The sequence below is a fragment of the Oncorhynchus nerka genome, linkage group LG10 (assembly GCF_034236695.1).
Source record: "Oncorhynchus nerka isolate Pitt River linkage group LG10, Oner_Uvic_2.0, whole genome shotgun sequence".
Taxonomy (NCBI): domain Eukaryota; kingdom Metazoa; phylum Chordata; class Actinopteri; order Salmoniformes; family Salmonidae; genus Oncorhynchus; species Oncorhynchus nerka.
Genome location: NC_088405.1, coordinates 80,777,771 through 80,801,668, shown reverse-complemented (window position 1 = coordinate 80,801,668; position 23,898 = coordinate 80,777,771). Strand labels below are relative to the sequence as shown.

General features: G+C 43.9%; 2 protein-coding genes and 2 long non-coding RNA genes across 5 annotated transcripts; 3 read left to right on the top strand and 1 right to left on the bottom strand.

Moving 5' to 3' along the window:
• The first annotated feature begins 4,322 nt into the window (after positions 1-4,322).
• upk2 (uroplakin 2) lies at positions 4,323-10,139 on the top strand. 2 transcript variants are annotated; one of them, XM_065023796.1, is made up of 6 exons: positions 4,323-4,493; positions 8,113-8,269; positions 8,680-8,823; positions 9,057-9,198; positions 9,303-9,361; positions 9,516-10,139. In XM_065023796.1, exons 1-6 carry the CDS (start codon positions 4,344-4,346, stop codon positions 9,656-9,658), a joined length of 795 nt encoding a protein of 264 aa, XP_064879868.1. In that variant the 5' UTR covers positions 4,323-4,343; the 3' UTR covers positions 9,659-10,139. The 2 variants fall into 2 exon arrangements, with proteins under 2 accessions (XP_064879868.1, XP_064879869.1); XM_065023797.1 differs by lacking the exon at positions 4,323-4,493 and adding an exon at positions 6,698-6,798 and having other exon boundaries at positions 8,109-8,269.
• Positions 9,620-11,151, bottom strand: LOC115136286 (tripartite motif-containing protein 29-like). Its single transcript, XM_065023387.1, has 2 exons — positions 11,046-11,151; positions 9,620-10,938 (listed from the first exon to the last, which is right to left on the bottom strand). The coding sequence occupies exons 1-2, from the start codon at positions 11,149-11,151 to the stop codon at positions 10,325-10,327; spliced, it is 720 nt and encodes a 239-aa protein (XP_064879459.1). The 3' UTR covers positions 9,620-10,324.
• A 2,645-nt stretch (positions 11,152-13,796) lies between these two features.
• LOC135573595 (uncharacterized) lies at positions 13,797-14,586 on the top strand. The gene is made up of 2 exons (XR_010464795.1): positions 13,797-14,031; positions 14,545-14,586. It is a non-coding gene; the product is annotated as an uncharacterized LOC135573595 (long non-coding RNA).
• A 5,352-nt stretch (positions 14,587-19,938) lies between these two features.
• LOC135573594 (uncharacterized) lies at positions 19,939-21,636 on the top strand. Its single transcript, XR_010464794.1, has 2 exons — positions 19,939-21,077; positions 21,595-21,636. It is a non-coding gene; the product is annotated as an uncharacterized LOC135573594 (long non-coding RNA).
• The last annotated feature ends 2,262 nt before the right edge of the window (positions 21,637-23,898 follow it).

Here is a 23,898-nt window from a genome sequence, read left to right as displayed (position 1 = left end):
TTCATTCAAGGCCATCATCTCAAATATACTTCAGTTAAGTTATAAAGCTGTTATAGTCAAGAATACAGTGCATTTCACTACAGCTTTTTATTGATTTATCTCACAGAGATAACAAATATTGATTCAAAGAAATAAACAGATCAGATCTCTGAAGATATTGTTGTTGTTATAGATCTACTCAGTAGAAATGAAGTTATATGCATCACTTATCGGGGTAATGTACATACATACATTTAACACTAACAAGGATTTTCATGATATAGAAACATGGCAAGTGTATACAGAGGGGTGACTGACTCTTTGAGCTAAACAAATATATGTGCTTCTGATCAATGTTAAAATAACATTCAATCTAAAAATAACAGTTAATACAGCATCCATAGATCATAGCTGACTACGCCATAGGAGACGCTAGGGGGAATACAATTCAGATCATTGAACCAAATGCAGAGGAAGATATAACTAGGAGGAATGAATCAGAGGGTCATAGTAGCACATACTTCACTTCTATTTTCCTCAGTGTTGTTCACAGCAACCTTGCTGCCACAAATGTTGGGTTTCACCGGGACTTTTACAACGCTGAACGTCAGCAAGGTTTGTGATTTCAGAAAGTTTCATAATTTGGTAAAAAGGAACAAAAAACGGTTTAGAAACCCGAACAAATTCATATTGCTGTGTGTGCTTCCTCTTTCCAATAATAGTTTTATTGTTCTGTTAATGATAGCCTAGGCTGGATTCTGTAGAGAGTAACTGTAAACAAAAACGGTTTACACAGGATGCAGCAGAATGGTAACTTCAAAAGAAAGACACAAAAACAGCATATGTTTTACTGTCCTAGTGGGGACCTAAAATTGATTTACATTCAAAAATCATATTTTTCCCTAACCCCATAACACTAACTGTAAACCTAAGTTTAAAATAGCCTTTGTTCTCGTGGGGATGTGGGAAATGTCCCCAAGAGGGAAAATGTCCCTTGTTTTTACTATCCTTTCCGGGACTTTTAGGGATTTACGGTACCCACGAGGACAACAAAATAACAATGACAAATAACAGATTACTAGCTGGTGAACCAAAATAAATGAAGAAAAAAAAACCAAAAAAACTCATGCAACCTCATTCCTTTTTGCATTCCTGTGATGACCACGTTGCAAAGCCATCCCCAACCCCTATGACCCATGTGTTACCTGTGACACATAACCACTATGAATTAGTCACCGGCAGTCCACAAAGCACAAAAGACAAACCAAACAGCAGTTGTTTAAATGAACAAATAAAGTTTTATATGTAAGATGGATAAATAAAAGAGCAGAATTATTGTTTATTATATTATTTGTGCCCTGGTCCTATAAGAGCTCTGTCACTTCCCACGAGCCGGGTTGTGACAAACTCTCACTCATTCTTATGTTTAATAAATATATTGTATAGTGTGTGTGTGGCAGGCTTACAATGATGGCAAAAAAATATGTTTGAGAGTGCGCTGACCCTGGTGCTAGAGGGGGTACGCAGCAGGAGGTTGAATGTTTGAAGGGGTACGGGACTATAAAAAGTTTGGGAACCACTGCTCTATATCATTGAATATATTGTCTAATCCAGGGTTTCCCAATACTCTCTTTGGGCCCCCCCAGAGACGTTTAACATTTTGGTTTTAACCATAAACAGGCACACCTGATGCAATTACGCAAAGTCTTGATGATTTAGTTGACTAATTGAATCAGGTGTGCTAGTTTAGAGTTAAAACTAAAATGTGAAACATCTAATCTACACAGTGTACAAATCATTAGGAACACCTGCTCTCTCCTTGACCTAAAATAGGGGTGTCAAACACATTCCATGGAGGGCCTAGTATCTGCTAGTTTTTGTTTTTTCCTTTGAATTAAAACATAGACAACCAGCTGAGGGGAGTTCCTTACTAACCAGTGACCTTATTTCAATCAATCAAATAAAAGGGCGGCGTGGTAAAAACAGACAGTCCCCCCCCGTGCCCCGACAAGTTGTGGCTGTTCTGAGGGCAAAACGGGGTGCAACTCAATATTAGGAAGGTGTTCCTCTGTTTTCTACACTCGGTGTTTAGTCTATAGCAGGGGTATTCAACTCTTACCCTACGAGGGCCGGAGCCTGCTGCTTTTCTTTCTCCTAATTTAAATGATTTTTACCCCCTTTTTTCGTAGTATCAAATTGTTAGTAGTTACTGTCTTGTCTCATCACTACAACTCCCGTACGGGCTCGGGAAAGACGAAGGTCGAGAGTCATGCGTCCGCCGAAACTCAACCAAGCCGCACTGCTTCTTAACTTCTTGGTGACGGGGCATGCAAATTAAATTGCCTGGGGGGGCACTGACTTCGAGGTCCAGAGTTGAGTTTGAGGGGTCTATAAATTGAGGTATGAAAATTGAAGTGCAGAAAATGAATTAGAACTCTTTAACACATTGTCTTCCGTCAGATGGTGTTATTCTAATATGACAAGTGTCTCCAGGAGCCATATCTAACTTAAGACAATGCAGTGTCCCTGTCACTGCTCTGGGGCCTTGGGATTCCCTTTGACCTGAGCGACAAGAGCCGCCTGGTGGCCATTCAACATCACTCTAACAACATCACCGTGAGCTCCACTGCTGCTAAAATAAACTGCAAACCTTTTTCTTAATGTCTTTTCTAATCTTTCCAATAACGGACTATGCCGTGTTCTGGTTCTCCCAAGATCTGTCCAATCTTGCCTCCAATAAATATTTCAATACTGGTATTCGAAGTGGAATTTATTTAAAAATCTATTTGTATTACATTTAGAGAATGCAGACTTGATAATGCAGCAAATTGATGATACAAGATGACTTAATCAGTTGTGTTACTGTTGCAATCCAAAATGATCTAGAAATAAATGTAGAAACGACGCACAAGTATTTAAAGGGACCCCTTATGTTTTTGTATTGACATAATTTAGGTGTCCTAATTCAGACCTCTGTCCACACAAGCTTAAGTATATGTCTAGTATTTTCTACTGGTGTATTTTCAGGATTTCTACTCCTCCTTTCTCAGTCAGACTGAGCCAAAGTCTCCCCCTTTCTTTCATGTCTTTTTATGTGAGCTTTCAAGTTTCCTAATTGAGTAAAACATTTACAACAGACACCGCACTGGAAAGGTTTGTCACCAGTGTGTACTCTCTGGTGCACCTTCAGACTCCCTGCAGTAGAGAAAACCTTCCCACAGTCAGAGCAGGGGTAAGGCACTCCGCCAATATGTTTTGCCTTATGAGCTAGTAAGTTTGCTAACTGAGAGAAACTGGAGTCACATTGATTGCACTGGAAAGGTTTCTCTCCAGTGTGCCGTCTTTGGTGAACTTGCAAGGATGCCAATTGAGCAAACCTTTTACCACACGTGGAGCAGCTGTACGGCTTCTCACCGGTATGGATTCTCTGGTGTACTTTTAGGTGAGCTATCTGAGTGAACCGCTTCCCACACTCAGAGCAGTCATAAGGCCTCTCCCCAGTGTGTGTTCTCTCGTGGGCCCTCAAGTGTGCCAACTGAGTGAAAGTCATTGGACAGTTTATGCACGGATGAGGGCCGGGAGGCCCATTTGGACGACCTCTTCCTCTTCCAGTGCCAGGAGGCTCATTTGGACAACATCTCCCTCGTCCCCAATTTCCCCGTGCCACAGACTGAGAAGAAGTCTTTCCGTCTGAGTAAGGGCCCTCTCCAGTCTGTTCTTCCTGTTGTGGTTCCAAGTCATTTGACTGAACAGAATACTTTCCACAATCAGATATTAACGTTGTTGCTTCAGAAACTTCTTCAGAAATCTCTTGTATGTAGTCAATTGACGCTGAGGCATAATCCCCCATGTAAATATTGAATAGGTGTTCTCCTGTGTAAGAAGTACAAGGTTGTGTTCAAATTAACTGGACAAAGTGTAACCAACCTCATGAAAAAAATGGAGCCTGGCACCCACTGATCATTTGCGCTGTTTAGACACAATCAAACATGCTCTGACTGACACTAGAGAAAACATGTAGGCTACACCTATACACAAAGTTGTCCAACTATTGGTTTCTGGAATAAACACAGCCTTGATGTGGCACAAGAATAGATGACAAAACACTCAGTAGTAACTTACCAAAAGTGGCCGTGTCTCCAACCTCCACATCAACAGCTACAGCTAGTAGAAATGGAACACATCAACTGACTGGACAAAGTAACTAAGAGTTGAAAAATGTACAGCAGTGTTTGTCTCAAAACTGGCACTTACGTGGAAATATGACGATAAACCCATCATGCACTGGTTCAATAGTCTCCACTTGTTTGACAGTCATGTTTGTTGATTCTGTTTGGGGGCAGTCTTCCGGCCTCACAGTCCCCATGTTAAGGGCATGCAGAGCCTCAATGCACCCCCTTTGGATTTTGCAACAGTCCACTAGTGTCAAAGATTCTTTCGTCAGTACGCCCTGGGCTGGACCGTGGCTGTCAGGACCACAGGAGTTGACCTGGTCTGAAAATCAAACAAGGCATGTCTCACTCACTGTGTGCAAATTATGCTAGCCTGATCATTAGCTTCGATAATAATTTCTGCGCCAGCTAACGTTACCTAGTAAGAGAGCTAACCCCTACAGTTACGCCTAGCATTGCTTCTGTGTGGATTGGATCGATGTAATATGGGAGCTAGCTAACAAGTTTAATCTTGCTCTAATATGCCAGGTGGAATTGTTGCCAAAACTATACCAACTCAGATCTCCATAAGTACCTAAAGGGCTTGGGATTGATTCCTTGAAAATCACTGTCTGTAGCAGTACGTATGTTTAGCTAAACTGTCCTTTTGTTGTTTAATTTAGCCAGGTTGCCTAGTTACTCACATAATACATTGTCGGGGTTTTGCATACTAGCTAGGTGAACGTGTTTCACCAACATTAAATAAAAATTAGGTACACCTATGAGTTATCAATTGCACGTCTAAATAGACCCTAAACATCAACCAACACGCTCCATAAACCCGCACATTCCGCTTCCGTATCTGTGTTGGTTGGAGGACTTCCGGTCCGAAATGTTCTTCTGAACGTCAAAATAAAAGTCCTGATAATATTATTGAAACTTAAATAAATAATTACTTGCTAACGGCAGTCAAACTTTTAAGAGCATAAACATGTGTTGTATAATTACCCAATCTGATATTAAATAATATAGGCCTACCGATTGATTGAATATTAAACCATGACTGCGGTGCTTAGTTCAACTAACCTAACCCCATCATAACCCAAAATGAAAGGATATTTTACTACAATTTTTGTGAACGTCTTGAAGCAACCTCAGGGGCCGACTGAGCCCCCTTGTTACTGGCTCAACAGTAGGTCTTTTGCCAAGATAACCAAACCACTTTACAAGGTTACTAGGAGTTGGTTTAAGGTCGCTATAGCGTGAATTCGGCAAGAGTGGGACATCATATACACTGGGACAGCTTAATCCTGATGCATAGCCACGGGAAGATGTTTGAGGGTGTTTTTTGTGTGTGCCCTACAGACAGCTATATCGGTCTGCTAATACAGGACTAGTAAGGGCCCAGCACACTACTTTTGTGAATAATTATTTTAGGGGGTGCTGCAGGACCCTCAGCACCCCTATGTCCCATGACTATGTCCTGACACTTTTATTTATTGGTCTGACAAGAGAATCTAAACTATTGTTACTAATGGTGCTTTCAAGACAACTGGGATTTAAAAATGTAAAAAAAACAAGGTCAAATCATGTCAGTGATCTCCAGGTCGGAAAGTCTAGCTCTAGAAAGATGCCTCATTCGTTTTTTGTTTGATTAGGAAACATTCAGAAATGTACAGTATGTGTTGGGCTAACATGTTGGATCAAGCATCAAATCAAATGTATTTATAAAGCCCTTTTTACATCAGCTGGTATCTCAAAGTGCTGTACAGAAACCCAGCCTAAAACCCCAAACAGCAAGCAATGCAGGTGTAGAAGCACAGAGGCTAAGAAAAACTCCCTAGAAAGGCCAGAACCTCGGAAGAAAGAGAGGAACCAGGCTAAGAGGGGTGGCCAGTCCTCTTTTGGCTGTGCCAGGTCGAGATTATAACAGAACATGGCCAAGATGTTCAAATGTTCATAAATGACCAGCATGGTCAAATAATAATAATCACAGTAGTTGTTGAGGGTGCAGCAAGTCAGCACCTCAGGAGTAAATGTCAGTTGGCTTTTCATAGCCAATCATTCAGAGTATCTCTACCACTCCTGCTGTCTCTAGCGAGTTGAAAACAGCAGGTCTGGGACAGGTAGCATGTCCGGTGAACAGGTCAGGTTTTCATAGCCGCAGGCAGAACAGTTGAAACTGGAGCAGCAGCACGGCCAGGTGGACTGGGGATAGCAAGGAGTCATCATACCAGGTAGTCCTGAGGCATGGTCCTAGGGCTCAGGTCCTCCGAGAGAGAGAAAGAAAGAATTAGAGAGAGCATACTTAAATTCACACAGGACACCGGATAAGACAGGAGAAATACTGCAGATATAACAGACTGACCCTAGCCCCCCGACACATAAACTACTGCAGCATAAATACTGGCGGCTGAGACAGGAGGGGTCAGGAGACACTGTGGCCCCATCCGATGAAAACCCCCGGATAGGGCCAAACAGTCAGGATATAACCCCACCCACTTTGCCAAAGCACAGCTCCCACACCACTAGACGGATATCTTCAACCACCAACTTACCATCCTGAGAAAAGGCTGAGTATAGCCCACAAAGATCTCCGCCACGGAACAACCCAAGGAGGGGCTCCAACCCAGACAGGAAGACCACGTCAGTGACTCAACCCACTCAAGTGAGTCCTAGGGACGGCATGGTAGAGCACCAGTAAGCCAGTGACTCAGCAGGGTTAGAGGCAGAGAATCCCAGTGGAGAGAGGGGAACCGGCCAGGCAGAGACAGCAAGGGCGGTTCGTTGCTCCAGTGCCTTTCCGTTCACTTTGCTCCAGTGCCTTTCCGTGACTACACTCAATCATAGGGCCTACTGAAGAGATGAGTCTTCAATAAAGACTTAAATGTTGAGACCGAGTCTGCGTCTCTCACATGGGTAAGCAGACCATTCCATAAAAATTGAGTTCTCTAGGAGAAAGCCCTGCCTCCAGCTGTTTGCTTAGAAATTCTAGGGACAATTAGGAGGCCTGCGTCTTGTGACCGTAGCGTACGTGTAGCTATGTACAGCAGGACCAAATCGGAATGATAGGTAGGAGCAAGCCCATGTAATGCTTTGTAGGTTAGCAGTAAAACCTTGAAATCAGCCCTTGCCTTAACAGGAAGCCAGTGTAGAGAGGCCAGCACTGGAGTAATATGATCACATTTTTGGGTTCTAGTCAAGATTCTAGCAGCCATGTTTAGCACTAGCCGAAGTTTATTTAGTGCTTTATCCGGGTAGCCGGAAAGTAGAGCATTGCAGTAGTCTAACCTAGAAGTGACAAAAGCATGGATTCCTTTTCCTGCGTCAGTTTTGGACAGAAAGTTTCTGATTTTTGCAATGTTACGTAGATGGAAAAAAAGCTGTCCTTGAAACAGTCTTGATGTGTTCGTCAAAAGAGAGATCAGGGTCCAGCGTAACGCCGAGGTCCTTCACAGTTTTATTTGTGACAACTGTACAAACATCAAGATTAATTGTCAGATTCAACACTGCAGCCTTCGGACACGGTTGATGGCCATAAGCGGGGGCCATCCAAATTCCCTCATCAATGTAGTGAAGTCAGGAGGACTTTAAATTTTATCATCTCACAAAATGGCTAGACCTTCATCTAATAGGAACAAGGCAGGAGCCATTGGCCCTTCATTAGTACCTGACTATACCAGTGGAGGCTGCTGAGGGGAGGACGGCTCATAATAATGACTGAATTGGAGTCAATGGAATGGCATCAAACACATGGAAACCATGTGTTTGATGTTTTTGATACCATTCCACTCCAGCCATTACCATGAACTCCCCAATTAAGGTGCTACCAACCTCCTGTGGACTATACTATATATAAGACTGGGACGTTTAACACTATGTGGACCATTAGGCTGAAGAAAACACGATAGGATAAACAATAGTTGTGACAGTACACAGATAAACCTGGTCAAACTGGTTTCCCTCTATTGTTCCCAGGCAGCACCTTGTCCCTGATTCGCGGATGTCCAGGTCAATTCTAGTTATTCCAGCGCTCCCATTCCATATAATGTTGCGTTCACACGAGTCTCACCTGTTCAGCACGGCAATGAGGACAATGTTCATCTTCTTTGGAATGCTTTTCACCCTTTCAAATGCAGGTATGTTATGATTTTCATCTTTTTTTAATGAACCTTTATTTAACTAGGCAAGTCAGTGAAAAACAAATTCTTATTTACAATGATGACCAATCCCTAACGACACTGGGCCAATTGTGCACTGCCCCATCACAGCCTTTTATGATATAGCCTGGAATTGAACCAGGGTCTGTTGTGACACATTTACATTTATATAAGATTGAATATTCAGTTTGTCAAAACCTTTCTGACTTAGAAATTGTAACACACAAAGTCACAATTATGTCAGAATTTGATCGAACATATCCTCATCTTAAACATTTGAAAAAAAACAGTGCATTACTGTATCTTTTGAGAAGTTTTTTTAAGCAACACTGATGATTCATTATTCATAACATGTGGTTATTCCTTTTCCAAATTGTTGCTTACTCTAGAATTCCAAGTGAGCCTTCTGAAAGAGTCAGATGGAGTTGTAACAGGCAGGTTTGCTGACTCTTTACTTTTGAGCCTGCCTCCATGTGCTTTGGCAACACAGAGTGTGACTTTGGAGTACAACAACACTGACACCAACGAGAGCAGTGAGTGTTCCTTTTAGCCTTTTGTCTCCTAATATGAATGTGATTATGGGAGGAATCTTGCATAACTCTCCATTCAATTGCTAAAACCAATTATTTTGGTTTCCAAATATTATTTTGGTAACAATAGACAATGGTAACAATGGTCATTTCAAAAATACTAAACCAGTGATATTTTTTCATTGTTGTCATTAGTAATATTTATAGTACCGGGGTACGAATGTCTCCTTCCACAGAAACTTTGGTCAATATATTCAAAGTGCTCCCCTGTCGGTTCAGAAGGGACATCATCTCAACCATTGAAAATAATGGCCAGTTCACTACCAGCAGAAACCTGGGTTATCAAGTGACAAATCTCACCACTGGCTCAACATACAGGTAGATAGAGCTATTTTCCCCTTACATTTTCATCGTCCTGTATTTATATATTTTTTTCTCAAGATTTTTGACCACAATTAAATAGCTGTTCTATTTATTTCAAGGCTTCAGTATGTGGTAGGGGCAGAGAAGAGCAACATTCTGGAGGTCTCTACAAGACAAGGTATTTGAAGACAGTAGTACCCATTGTCTTTCTATGTCATTCTACTAACCTTTATATCTGGAGTCTATATTCACCACCGTCACATACAGGTTTCTGACTCCAGTTGCAAGTAAACAAAACCTGAAACATAGTTTTTGTATGCTCTTTATTTCAGCCAAAGACCCCAACCAAATAGACTCTGGTCTGCCAGCACGCAGTGGAGCCATGGTGGTCATCACTGTCATACTGTCTGTTTCCATGTTCATTTTGCTGGTAGCCCTCATTGTCACTGTTGCCCATTCCCTTGGTGGGGATTAAAATACATCTCTAATGTCTGAATTTCACATTTACAATAGATTTGATATGGATACATTTATACTTCATATGCAAACACGCATATACAAACACTTCATATGCAAACACGCACACTGCACATTATTTAATGATACAGTACCTTTGAACAATATTCTATGAAGAATCTGTTTCCAGAACATTATAGTACATTTAAAACCTTGCATTATAGTGTTTAATGCAGTTTCAACTGCTGTCTATAGTGTTAGCTTATTTGGAGTATGACTGAATTAAAATGGTTTGAAAAGTGAATTGTATTTTTGTTAATCATACTAAGAATCCCACTTAATTGTTAATTGATTGTCATAAATTACAAAGGCTGATGGATTATTATAACACCATTCACATGTTGAATATGAAATGTTTTTGTTTTACTGCGCCGCTTAGTTTTGACAAATTCTATATGATATCTATGTGGAAGCAAACATTAAACAACATTCCAATGTTACATTTCATTATTATTAATAGCAACAAACATAATTAGTCAGCCTACATCAACTTCTTAGCATTGTAAAACTTTTGATAAAAATGAACACATTTTCAAATTCTTATAATTTGTCATATCCGAGCCCTTGTTCAACTCTATCGCCTTGCGAAGTGCACTGAGCAGGCGCTCTCACATAGTCAAAGGAGTCAGAGTATAGATTCAGCCCATGTGGAGAGGACAATCTGGAGAAAGTGGATGATGTGATCCTCTGTGTGTGAGAGCTGCTCTAGCTCTGCGCCTCTGCTCCCCAGCTCAGCAACCTCCTGTTTCAGTCGCTCCTGGAGTACTTCAGACCCACTCACTGCTGCCCTCTCCTGGGGTCTGATCAGCTCCTTCACCTCAGAGCACCTTCTCTCAATGGAGCGGATCATCTCAGTAAAGATCCTCTCACTGTTCTCCACTGCTTCATCTGTAAAGGGTGTTATGTGGAACACACCCAGTTGAATATCTCGCAGCTCCCTTTCCCTCTCCTGGATCATCTGCTGGTACGTTGTCTGTTTCAGATCCAGCAGCTTCTGTTTCTCAGTCCTTTCTGATGCAGCTGAGACTGTCTCATGGCCTTTATGTTCATCCATCAGACACAGCAGACAGATACAGTGCTGATCGGAATGGCAGTAAATCTCCAGCAGCTTGTCATGACGAGAGCAGATCCTCTCCTGTAGTTGTGTGGAGGCTTTGACCAGCCTGTGCTTCTTAAAAGCAGGAGATTCATAGTGAGGCTGGAGGTGTCTTGAAATAAGACACTTGACACTTGAAATAACTCAATTAAATAGTAGCTTTGCTTAACCTAGCCATAGCTCAAAATGACAGTAACAGGATAAGAGGCCAGACACACCAAACAGGACTTGAAAGCTTTACATTTTCTACCAGTGCAGACATCACACTCCACATCTCCAGGTCCAGCATAACAGTGAACAAGAGGAACAGCTTGAAATCCTATCTTCTTCAGTTTCTCCGCCAATTCGGCTAGCATGGTGCTTTTCCTCAAAATAGGCTGTGGAATGAAGCTGTCTGCACTGGGGGCAGCTGTGACTCATCTTCAGATAATTCTGATCCCAGTAGCCTATAATGCAGCCCATACAATAGCTGTGTCCACAAGGAATAGTCACCGGATCCCTTAGTGGATCCAGACAGATCGGACAACTGATCGATTCCTGTTCTCTGAACACACACAGAGACAGAGCAGAAAAAGGGTACATTATAGTACATTAATTAAAATGTTATGCTTAAATGCAGCCTACCATACTTTTAATGAATTCCATAGATTATACAGTAAAGTAAAGCTGTGTGTTTTTTTAGACAATATTGTTATGCATGCAAAAGATTAAAAATTTAAACAATGGCAAGTATTTTAGTCCAGAAATTGTTACATTTAATAAAAATGTCTTATTACTCATGAAGGTCTTACCGTAAATAGATTTAGAAAAACCGAAGTATAGCTATATTATATGTTACTATTCAGAACAGACACTTTCGTCAAAGCTTCGTATAACTAACCCAAGATAGACCACAGCCTGTCCTTTCCAATGGGAGCAAATTAATCATAGTGGGCAGAACAAGCAAGGTGGTTGGCAGAGCAAAACATATTTCCGTTAGGGAACGCCTACTCTGTGACGTAAAAAAATAACTACATTCACGCTTGCATTCCTTCTAAACAACGCCATTTTTGGCAAAGGGTAAAGTCTACAAAACTTAGTCCACTCTGTTCGTAACATATTTACATTTTTGGAACAGAAAACATTATTGAGATCAAATGTTTAATCGATGAGAAAAATCCCACTGCCTGCCACTGGGCTTCCTCTCATCACCATAGTTGGTCGTGAGTGGAAACGCCAAACGGATGCTTCACATTTATACATCCAGTGAAATATCTTGCTGTGGTATCACAGTAACATCCAGATGGCTACTATCAATATTACAAGTTATTTCTCGTGTAGGCGGCAATCCTACTCAAAATATAATCAAGTGAGATGGAACAAATTGGCCACGTTTAGCTACCGCCAGCGACATGTGACGCAGCAACAGTGGGAAGCTTCTCAATACACCATTGCACAGCTCATTCCATACAGTCATTGGCAAGCAGGGTTGCCAGGTCAAGCACAATTTCTTGGCCGGTGACCACACAAAACCTATTGGTCTGAGAAGTAGCCAAAACAACAACAAAAAATCACAGGATGAAGGGAGATTAAATATCTATACAATAACCTGTTTTTCCATAACATTATCAAGCCAATTAAAGAGGAAAATCATAGTAACTTGTGACGGCTTTGAAAGAAAAATGTGGGTTTCCTCAAAATAATAATTATTGAATGCTATGACATTGCTTAATAATAGCAGTCAAACAAGTTAAATCAACATCCATTGATAGAAAATGATCTGGCAAGTTTAATAAGGGCAAATTATATTTTTTCTTGACACATATTCAAATTCCTTTATTACGTCATAAGGCACAAGGGGTATGCTGCCCTACCAAGCAAAAAGGCAGTAACTGCTCATTTGGTCGAAAATTAGTTAATGTCATTTTTGCTACATTAAATACATGCTTAATCATGTGGACAAGTATCCTGCCTCTATTGTATTGTGTTTTGGAGAAGATGTGGGTCAATGTTAATACCTCTTAAGGATCTGACCCTTTTCCCAATTTTTGCCTAAAATGATATACCCAAATCCTACTGCCTGTAGCTCAGGACCTGAAGCAAGGATATGCATATTCTTGATACCATTTGAAAGGAAACACTTTGAAGTTTGTGGAAATGTACAAAAAGTAACTGCATAAAGTTACTGTGAAACTAAGGTAAATAAAAGCAATTTTCTCACTTCCACGCTATGAGCAGTTACTGCCTTTTTTCTTGGTAGGGCAGTATGGTAGATGGCCAATATACCACGGCTAAGGGCTGTTCTTCTGCACGACTCAACGCAGAGCGCCTGAATACAGCCATTAGCTGTGGTATTTTGGCCATTTATACAACGGGTGGGTCTAATCCTGAATGCTGATTGGTTAAAACCGCATTCCAGCCGGTGTCTATTGCACAAATTGCCACTGGCTAAATCTATGAAGTTAAAATGCCTATTTACTTGTTCCATCTGACTGCACAATCCAACCAATTGAAAAAAGGTTAAATGAAACGCCGGTCATTTGCAGTGATTGTGTTATTGTAGCTGTGTTGTTGAATAGCTCCTCTGAATGACAGTGTCCTGATGAGTGAGCACATTTTCTATGCCAGGTGAAATTGCGCCTCATCAGTTTATTGTTGTGGATGTATCAAAATAAATAGAAAACAGATTAAACTTCTTCAGGATAGGGGGCAGTTTTTGAGTTTTTGTGCTTTCCAATGTTTTTCTATGGGAAACCTGATTTATTAGGGCCCAGATTGCAGTTCCTATGGCTTCCACTAGATGTCAACAGTCTTTAGAAATTGTTTGATGTTTTTCTTTTGAGAAATGAAGAAGTAGTCCTGTTCTTTATATGTGTCACTCAGAAGATTGGATTGTGCAGTCAGATGGAACAGAGTAAATAGTATTTTGGTGCTCTTGAACAGGAGCGCGCACCATGTTGTTTTTCTTCGGTTTTGGAAACTGTTTATCCCGTCTTAAATTTGATTGATTATTTACATTTTAGGGTACCTGAGGTTGGATTAAAAACGCTTGTAGAAAAGGCCCATGGAGTTGGTGGAATACTCCTTTAATTCATTGCCATTTACTCAGCTGGGCCAGGGGCGCTTTAATTAGGTCAGGTGGAAATGTCCGACAGATCTCAACTCCATAAAAGGAGGAAATTGCCATCGCCTGATCTCGCTGCTTTCTCTTCCTTAACTCCATCTCACCCAGAAGTTCTGTGCGTCCATGAATCCACGTAAGTCCACCGACTCTGTTACCTTTCATGTTACCTTTCTGAATTATCTGTGGCAATCGGGAGAGTGGGCCATTCAGTTACTGTTAATAGTTATCACCGCGGAGCGCGGCTTGGAGCGCAAGCTTCAAACATATTGTGTAATGTGAATTGTCAATGATCACGGCCCTACAGATCCTCATAGGCCAATTACACAATCGATATGGTTCATGTGTATTGAAATTAATTATATGTACACATGAAGACTGTTGAAAGCATGAAATGAGAAACGTCATTGTTTGCTAACTGATTGACTTTGATCATGGGGATTATAGATTGTATAACCATTCACTGTTTGTATTCTCATGATTTATGATAAATAGTTGTGAGCCTAAATGACTCGCGGATGATTACTATTGACTTCTTAATGAACTGGACTGTTGAATTCCCTAATTTATGTTAATAATGACTGATATGATTTGATCTTTGATTATGAATTTGATTGTATACATGTTATTTGTTTCCTTTGTGATGCAGCACAGACTACCCAGTAAATATACCACTTTATGGTTAAAGGAATTCCTGCCTCAGTCTCATACATTCCTCTGTCACCTGACACGTGACCACCTGTTCACCTTCATTGTCAGTCATCCTACCTGTCCAGCTACCCACACAGATTCCACTAATCTTTCAATGGTCCTTTGAGCCGGATGATGACTGAACCAAAGACAGGTGAAAAGGAAATGGAGGCGGAGAGGGAAGAATTGTCTCCACTGGAAGGAAGAAGAGAGGAGGAGAGAGCAGCTGAGGGAAAGGTCTTGGAACAAAGGAAATATCCAGGAGCTAAGCCTAAAGCAACAAAGGCTTCATCCTCAACTGCCAGCAGCACCAGAAGAACCAGGCAAGCACCTGGTTATCTTAAGGATTATGTGGTCGAGTTTCCGACATCAAAGGGCAAGCCCACCAGAGCTCAAAGAGTTGATGGATCAACTATACATTTCAGCCATCAACCATCCCCTCTGAGCCAAGGACCGGAAACTGCTTTGGAGCAGGAAAGTGGTCTACGTGAAGAACCTATGGAGGAGGTAACTCCCACTGCACAGGTCGACCAGCTTCCAGAGGCAGGCTCCGCTCACCCCTTAACTAATGGGAAATCGTCGAAGCACTCTAGACGCAGTGGGAGTTCGACCAGTGGATACCCCTTTGGAAGTGGCCATGGCAGCCGCCATTCACTAGCCCTCAGCGATTCACAGACCGCTGTCCTACAAGAGAGGATGAAACTATTAGCTTTGGAAGAAATTGAGCGACAGATTGAGGAGGAACGACAGGCTGACGAACGATGTCACCAATTGGATGTGCAGGCCCGTAGAGCTCTCCAGGAACGGGAATTCATTGCCAAGGACCTGGCACAGCAGCGACGGCACCGTCAAGCCAGAAGGGAATTGGAGGAGGCACGGATGGTCACATCCTTCCTGGAGAGGAACGAACAGGGAGTTGACCTGACCACCCCTCCACATGGACCTGAACTGTCTGCCTTTCTTTCCCAATCTGCCCCTCTGGTACAGCATGGCACACAGTCCTCGGAGGCTCCGGGGTCAACAGCCAACACGGAGCACGGGAGACAGGCCGCTCCGCCAGTGACACAAGTTAGCATTCCTCCATCTGGACAAAGCATCACTCCTTCGCCTTTCCGCCAATTACCAACCAAGGCAAATCGTTCCTTTCGTCCAGGGCCAGGCCAGTCCTCAAACAACAGGTCGGAGGGCTCTCGCCCAATTCCGGCTGCCACAAATGGTGGGTCTGGGACAGTAGGGGACCGGCCCAATGAGGCCACAGTGGGCTCATCAGAAGTCCCGGGTTTATCCTTCACGCAACCAGAAGAGGGAGCCAACATTATAAAACTTCTAGTAGCCTCAGCCTATGGAATTCCCAGACCCAAACTGCCATACTTTGAAAATGGAAAGGAGGGTGAATTTGTCCTTTTGGAAATGGCATTGGAGAGCCTACTGGGTATTCACAGTCATCTGTCAGAACGCTACAAATACCAAGTACTAATGGATCATTTGCGGTTTCCCAGTGCATACAGGCTGGCCCAATCCTTTATGCACTCCGCAACACCATACACTGCAGCTCTCCAGGCCCTGAAGGCGAGATATGGTGAGCCACGTCAGCTGGTCCAGAATGAACTAAACAACATCCTGAACACGTCTCCAATTAAAATGGGAGACCATGCTGCCTTCCAAGAATTCTCCCTGGCTGTCCAATCCCTGACCTCGATGCTCCAATCCGTTGAAGGAGAAGACGGGAACGAGCTTAAATGTGGCTCCCACGTGGACAGGCTTCTTAGCAAACTTCCAGTGTACCTCAGAGACAGTTTCATTGAACATTGTTTGAATAAGGGCATCCTGAAAGAGGGCTCGAGAAGCACCTATGCTCTCAGAGACCTGGCCGCATGGTTGGAGGTGAAGGCAAAGGCGAAGAGCATCGCTCACCAGGCCACAATCTCCGCCATAGCCACAGGGGGAAGGAAGGAGTTTGAACGCCAGCAGGGACAGAAAAGGCCAAATCCCACTACCATGTACTTAAATAGTGAGGCTGGGGAGGAACCCAGGAAGAAGACCCCTCTCAAGAGCAAGAACATCAAATTCCAGCCTTACTGCCCATATTGCAATAGTAAGGGGCACTTCCTTGGCTCATGCCCCAGGGTTAAAAAGCTCACTCAAACTCAATTGAAGGCCTGGATCACTTCAGGCGAGCGATGCTACAAGTGTGCCCGTAGTCATAAGGCGGAGACCTGCACATTGAGGAAACCCTGCAACCGCTGTAAAGAAATCCATCTCACCGTGTTGCATAATGTAATTCCCCAAGCAAAGAAGGAGCAGAGTATGCTCATGGTAGGAGCTGCAAAGGAGCTGTATCTCGACCAGCAGAACCGGTCTCCAAGGGTCATGTTGAAGGTGGTCAAGGTCACTCTGCAAAGTGAAGGGAGAAGCATTGATACATTCGCCGTTCTAGATGAAAGAACAATCATTCTCACAGCGGCCACCCGTCAGCTTAACCTGGAAGGGACCCCCGAGACCCTTAATCTCAGAACGGTGCGACATGATGTTATCCAAATGAAAGGCTCTGCTGTAACCTTTAGCATTTCACCTTCAGGAAACAGGGACGTGGCCTATAACATCACCAATGCCTTCACGGCAGATGACTTGAATCTCGCAGAGCACTCCTGCCTGGTAAGTGTTCTACAGAAACAATATCCTCATCTACGAGGATTGCCTCTTCCTAACCTGGCCAGAGTAGCACCACTTATCCTGATTGGGTCAGACCACCCACATCTCGTCACCCCGACTGAGCCTATACGAGCTGGACCAGAAGGAGGACCCATTGCTGTCCATACATCCTTGGGTTGGGCTGTGCAAGGTCCATCCCATCTACTTCTCTCCACCCAAGCTGTACAGTCACAGCAAGTCCTCTTCACCAGAAGCAATCCAGATGCAGCCACTGACCTCCTTCGGAATGTTGAGATGCTCTGGAAGATGGACACCTTCTCCAACCGGAAGCTACAGGAGGTCACTCGCTCGAAAAATGACTCCTATGCATTAGACCTCCTGGAGAAGAGCACCACCACCACTGAAATGGATGGCGTTCGCAGGTATGCAACCCCACTGCTACGGGTGCCCAACCATCCTCCTCTGGCAACCACGACACGGGCTGTACTCCCACTACTGCGTGGAACGGAGCGACGCCTGGTGAAGAATCCTGAGCTTGCAGAAGTTCATAACCGAGAGATTCATAACCTTGTGAAGGCAGGCTATGTCACTGAAGTGACAGCTCATGAAGAGGGAAACGCACTCCGCGAATCCTGGTATCTCCCTCACCATGTTATCCAGCAACATGGTGGGAAGTTATAGACTTGTCTTCAACTCTTCATTCCAAGCAGCTGGTCAAAGCCTGAATGACTGTCTACTCCCCGGACCAAGCTTAGGTCCTTCCTTGCTCGGTGTCCTTCTCCGGTTCCGGCAGCACTCTACAGCCATCAGTGGAGACATCAAAGCCATGTTTCATCAGATTAGTTTACTGCCTTCCGACACCACACTGCTCCGGTTCATATGGCGAGATATGGAACGAGATGCAGAGCCGACAATCTATGAATGGCAGGTACTCCCATTTGGCACCACCTGCAGTCCTTGCTGTGCCATTTACGCTCTGCAGAGACATGCACGGGAGCATCCAGACAGTGACCCAGAAGTATTGGATTCAGTGGAAAATGCCTTCTATGTGGATAACTGCTTACAGAGCATCCCATCCACGGCTGAAGCGAAATCACTCCTTGATAAAGTACGGAATCTCCTGTCCAAAGGGGGAGTTGAGGTCCGACAGTGGGCTAGTAACAGAGCGGAGGTTATCCAGCACCTCCCGCCACAAGCTAGGTCCAGTAGCAGTGAACTATGGCTAACGCAGTCTGGTGCTAACCCAGAAGAGCCCACTCTAGGACTGAGGTGGAGCTGCATACCGGATACCCTGTGGTATAAGCACCGCTCATCCCCGAGTAAAGAAACCCCCACTCTGCGCACCATCTATCGGACCCTGGCCAGTCAATACAATCCCCTTGGGTATATCCTGCCATACACAACACGGGCCAAAGTCTTAGTCCAGGACCTGTGGCAGACCAAGAGGGACTGGGATGAACCAATCTACCCGGCTGACCTAGTGGAACGATGGATCTGTTGGGAAACTGAGTTAACGGAGCTCTCTGATGTCCAAATGCCAAGATGTTATGTACCATCCTGTGCTGACCAACTGGGATCATGCCTGGAACTGCATGTGTTCTGTGACGCTTCGGAGCGAGCTTATGGGGCTGTTTCCTATCTTAGAGTGGGGGATAAGGCAGGCCACACCCATGTCTCCTTTGTCATGGCCAGGTCCAGGGTCGCACCCAAGAAGCAGTTGTCAATGCCTAGGCTGGAACTCGGTGCTGCCCTTTCCTTTGCGAGCCGAGCTCACCTTGCCAATCCAAAGGGTCATCTACTGGAGTGATTCGACCACTGTATTGACCTGGCTCAAGTCGGAGTCCTGCAGGTATAAGGTGTTCGTCGGAACTCTCATTGCGAAAATCCAAGACCTAACAGAAGTCCAGGACTGGAGGTATGTTGATAGCATAAACAATCCTGCTGATGACGTTACTAGAGGTAAAAACCCTTAAGGAATTGGCTAAACCTCATCGCTGGAGCTTGGGAACACCATTCTTGTCCCAACCAGAGAAAGAGTGGCCGACAGCCCCCAGGCGTGCGGCCCCTCCGCAACCAACTGAAGCTCATGAGTTAAGGAAGTCCGCCCAATGCTACAGCATTTCTACGGAACCAACAATGGCTCTCCCTGACCTAACACAATCCCAAACACTGCCGGATCTGATCACCGCCACAAACCAGACCTCAGATGGGTTGGCTTCTATACCTACCTCCCTTGCGGCAGAGACACTACTCCTCCAGCAAGCACAAGCAGTTAGCTTCCCTGAGGAGTTAAAAGCTCTGAAAGCCGGTAGGGAAGTGGCTAAGGAGAGCCGTCTTCTCTCTCTTGCCCCAGAATATGATCCAATCCTTGGAGTGATCAGAGTCGGAGGGAGGCTGCGCCAAGCAGAGGTTTTGGACCCAGATGCTATCCACCCAATTATCCTTGACTCCAGACACCCTCTTACCAGGCTCCTCATCAAGAGTTATGATAAGCGGCTTCTCCACCCAGGTCCAGAGAGGGTCTATGGGGAGATGAGGCGGAAGTACTGGATAATTGGAGGACGAGGAGCCATTCTTAAGCACCAATACGCCTGCGTAGAATGTCAGAGATGGCGGGCCGGAGCTACGGTGCCCAAAATGGCAGATTTACCCCCTTCTCGCTTGCGCCTCCTTAAACCACCCTTCTGGTCAAAAGGAGTAGATTGCTTTGGCCCCTTGATGATCAAGTTAGGTCGTCGTGTGGAAAAGCGCTGGGGCATTCTATTCAAGTGTTTGACAACCAGATGTGTCCACCTGGACCTACTGGAGAGTTTGGATACGGAAGCCTTCCTCATGGCCCTACGGCGGTTTATCTCCCGACGGGGGAAACCCTACGAGAATCTGGCTGACAGAGGTACGAACTTCAAGGCAGGAGAAGCCAGGTTGGAGGAAGCCTTCCAAGCCATGGAACCCAGCCTCCAGGATCAGCTGATGGACCAACAAATCTCATTCAAATTTAACCCTCCAGGCGCTCCTCATTTTGGAGGAACATGGGAGCGAGAGATCAAATCTGTAAAGACGGCCTTACGAGTCGTACTAGGGTACCAAACTGTCACTGAAACTGTCTTGAGGACCGTCCTGATAGAGGTGGAAGGGATTCTGAACTCCAAACCCTTGGGATATCTCTCTGCAGACATCGCTGACCCCGATCCGGTTACACCGAATATGCTCTTGATGGGACGCCGAGATGCGTCACTTCCTCAAGCCATGTATGCTGATACCAACCTCGTAGGCAGACGCCGGTGGCGACACAGCCAAATCTTAGCTGACCATTTTTGGGCCCGATTCATTCGGGATTACCTACCAAGTCTACAGCACAGAGGGAAATGGCGGAGAGAAATGGCCAGCCTGGAAACTGGCCAAGTAGTAATGATGGTGGACCCTCAGCTGCCTCGAGCCTCCTGGCCAGTGGGCCGTATAACTAAGACCATGCCTGGGATCGATGGTCGTGTTAGATCAGTGGAGATCCAGGTGAAGAACCGGACATATATCCGGCCAGTTGCCCGACTGATTCCTCTCCCTGAGATGACAGAGGACGGGGAGCAATGAGCCTTTTTTGAGGAGTGTGGAATTTAACAAATTTCCGGGGTGGCTGTAGAAAAGGCCCATGGAGTTGGTGGAATACTCCTTTAATTCATTGCCATTTACTCAGCTGGGCCAGGGGCGCTTTAATTAGGTCAGGTGGAAATGTCAGACAGATCTCAACTCCATAAAAGGAAGGAAATTGCCATCGCCTGATCTCGCTGCTTTCTCTTCCTTAACTCCATCTCACCCAGAAGTTCTGTGCGTCCATGAATCCACGTAAGTCCACCGACTCTGTTACCTTTCATGTTACCTTTCTGAATTATCTGTGGCGATCGATCGGGAGAGTGGGCCATTCATTTACTGTTAATAGTTATCACCGCGGAGCCCGGCTTGGAGCGCAAGCTTCAAACATATTGTGTAATGTGAATTGTCAATGATCACGGCCCTACAGATCCTCATAGGCCAATTACACAATCGATATGGTTCATGTGTATTGAAATTAATTATATGTACACATGAAGACTGTTGAAAGCGTGAAATGAGAAACGTCATTGTTTGCTAACTGATTGACTTTGATCATGGGGATTATAGATTGTATAACCATTCACTGTTTGTATTCTCATGATTTATGATAAATAGTTGTGAGCCTAAATGACTCGCGGATGATTACTATTGACTTCTTAATGAACTGGACTGTTGAATTCCCTAATTTATGTTAATAATGACTGATATGATTTGATCTTTGATTATGAATTTGATTGTATACATGTTATTTGTTTCCTTTGTGATGCAGCACAGACTACCCAGTAAATATACCACTTTATGGTTAAAGGAATTCCTGCCTCAGTCTCATACATTCCTCTGTCACCTGACACGTGACCACCTGTTCACCTTCATAGTCAGTCATCCTACCTGTCCAGCTACCCACACAGATTCCACTAATCTTTCAACGCTGATTGAAATATTTGGACCAAGTTTACAGGTCATTTATTAGATACTTTGTAGTCATGTTGGGCGAGTTGGAACCAGTGTACAGTGGGGCAAAAAAGTATTTAGTCAGCCACCAATTGTGCAAGTCAGCCACCAATTGTGCAAAAATTTTCATCATAGGTACACTTCAACTATGACAGACAAAATGAGAAAAGAAGAATCCAGAAAATCACATTGTAGGATTTTTAATTAATTTATTTGCAAATGATGGTGGAAAATAAGTATTTGGTCACCTACAAACAAGCAAGATTTCTGGACCTCACAGACCTGGAACTTCTTCTTTAAGAGGCTCCTCTGTCCTCCACTCGTTACCTGTATTAATGGCACCTGTTTGAACTTCAACCTGTTTGAACTTGTTATCACCTGTCCACAACCTCATACAGTCACACTCCAAACTCTACTATGGCCAAGACCAAAGAGCTGTCAAAGGACACAAGAAACAAAATTGTAGACCTGCACCAGGCTGGGAAGACTGAATCTGCAATAGGTAAGCAGCTTGGTTTGAATAAATCAACTGTGGGAGCAATTATTAGGAAATGGAAGACATACAAGACCAATGATAATCTCCCCAAGATCTCACCCCTTGGGGTCAAAATGATCACAAGAACGGTGAGCAAAAATCCCAGAACCACATGGGGGGACCTAGTGAATGACCTGCAGAGTTGGGACCAAAGTAACAAAGCCTACTATCAATAACACAAATCCTGCAGTGCCAGACGTGTCCCCCTGCTTAAGCCAGTACATGTCCAGGCCCATCTGAAGTTTGCTAGAGAGCATTTGGATGATCCAGGCCTCCTGGGTATACAGGGTCATCTCTGTATACCCATCGCAAGATCCACTGGTTGATGCTTATTTATAAAACCCTCTTAGGCCCCACTCCCCCTATCTGAGATATCTACTGCAGCCCTCATCCTCCACATACAACACCAGTTCTGCCAGTCACAGTCTGTTAAAGGTCCCCAAAACGCACACATCCCTGGGTCGCTCCTCTTTTCAGTTTTGCTGCAGCTAGCGACTGAAATGAACTGCAACAAACACTCAAACTGGACAGTTTTATCTCAATCTCTTCATTCAAAGACTCAATCATGGACACTCTTCCTGACAGTTGTGGCTGCTTTGTGTGATGTATTGTTGTCTCTACCTTCTTGACCTTTGTGCTGTTGACTGTGCCCAATAATGTTTGTACCATGTTTTGTGCTGCTACCATGTTGTTATGTTGTGTTGCTACCATGCTGTATTGTCATGTGTTGCTGCCTTGCTATGTTGTTGTCTTAGGTATCCCTTTATTTAGTGTTGTGTTGTCTCTCTTGTTCTGATGTGTGTTTTGTCCTATATTTATATTGTATATTTGTTTTTTAATCCCAGGTCCCAATCCCCGCAGGAGGCCTTTTGCTTTTTGGTAGGCCGTCATTGTAAATAATAATTTGTTCTTAACTGACTTGCCTAGTTAAATAAAGGTTAAATTAAAAATGAAAAAAATAGCAAGGGAAGGCATTTACTTCAAGTACAGAGGAAAGTCATGAAAAGTCATGGAGAGGAGGACGGCAGGAAGGGACAGAAGAGATGAGGCTATTTTTACAAGATTAAGGGTGGGACACAGCCAGTAGTCCTTAAATGTGATAGGAAAGCATCCAAAAGGAAAGTGTTATTATTGCCAGGAAACAGAGACCATGGAGCATGTATTGCTACAGTGTGGGCAGTATCAAAGGGAAAGACTGCCGGGTTGGAGCAAGCAGTGCATCCGCACTTCGGTCTGCACTTCGGTCTGCAGGTAGTATAACTTTTCATTACATTTCATTACATTTCATTATAGTACAACGGTTTGATTTGTCTAATCTTAGCAATTTCTTCTTAGCTAGCTACATAGCCGTCTTTGTATCAAAGATAATTGCGTAATTATCGTATTTCGTCGTCCTAACGTATCTGCCCAGCAGCTAGCCAGCTAGCTAACGCCCACCGTCTACATAGCTAGCTACATAGCCGTCTCTGTATCAAAGATAATTGTGTAGATAATTGTGTAGTTGTTAGCAATTGGATATGTAGATGGGTGAGCCGGTCAAGGATCGATTCAGACTAAGTGGTAAATTTTATGACAAGTAAACAGTTT

Bases quoted from the DNA above. Each gene is read 5' to 3' on its own strand.
- upk2 (XM_065023796.1), top strand. From the start codon at position 4,344: ATGTTAAGGGCATGCAGAGCCTCAATGCACCCCCTTTGGATTTTGCAA. The intron at 4,494-8,112 runs GTCTCACTCACT...GTTCCCAGGCAG, and splicing joins CTGAAAATCAAACAAGGCAT to CACCTTGTCCCTGATTCGCG. The intron at 9,199-9,302 runs GTAGATAGAGCT...ATTTATTTCAAG, and splicing joins ACCACTGGCTCAACATACAG to GCTTCAGTATGTGGTAGGGG.
- LOC115136286 (XM_065023387.1), bottom strand. From the start codon at position 11,151: ATGCTAGCCGAATTGGCGGAGAAACTGAAGAAGATAGGATTTCAAGCT. The intron at 10,939-11,045 runs GTAGAAAATGTA...TATTTAATTGAG, and splicing joins GGAGTGTGATGTCTGCACTG to TTATTTCAAGTGTCAAGTGT.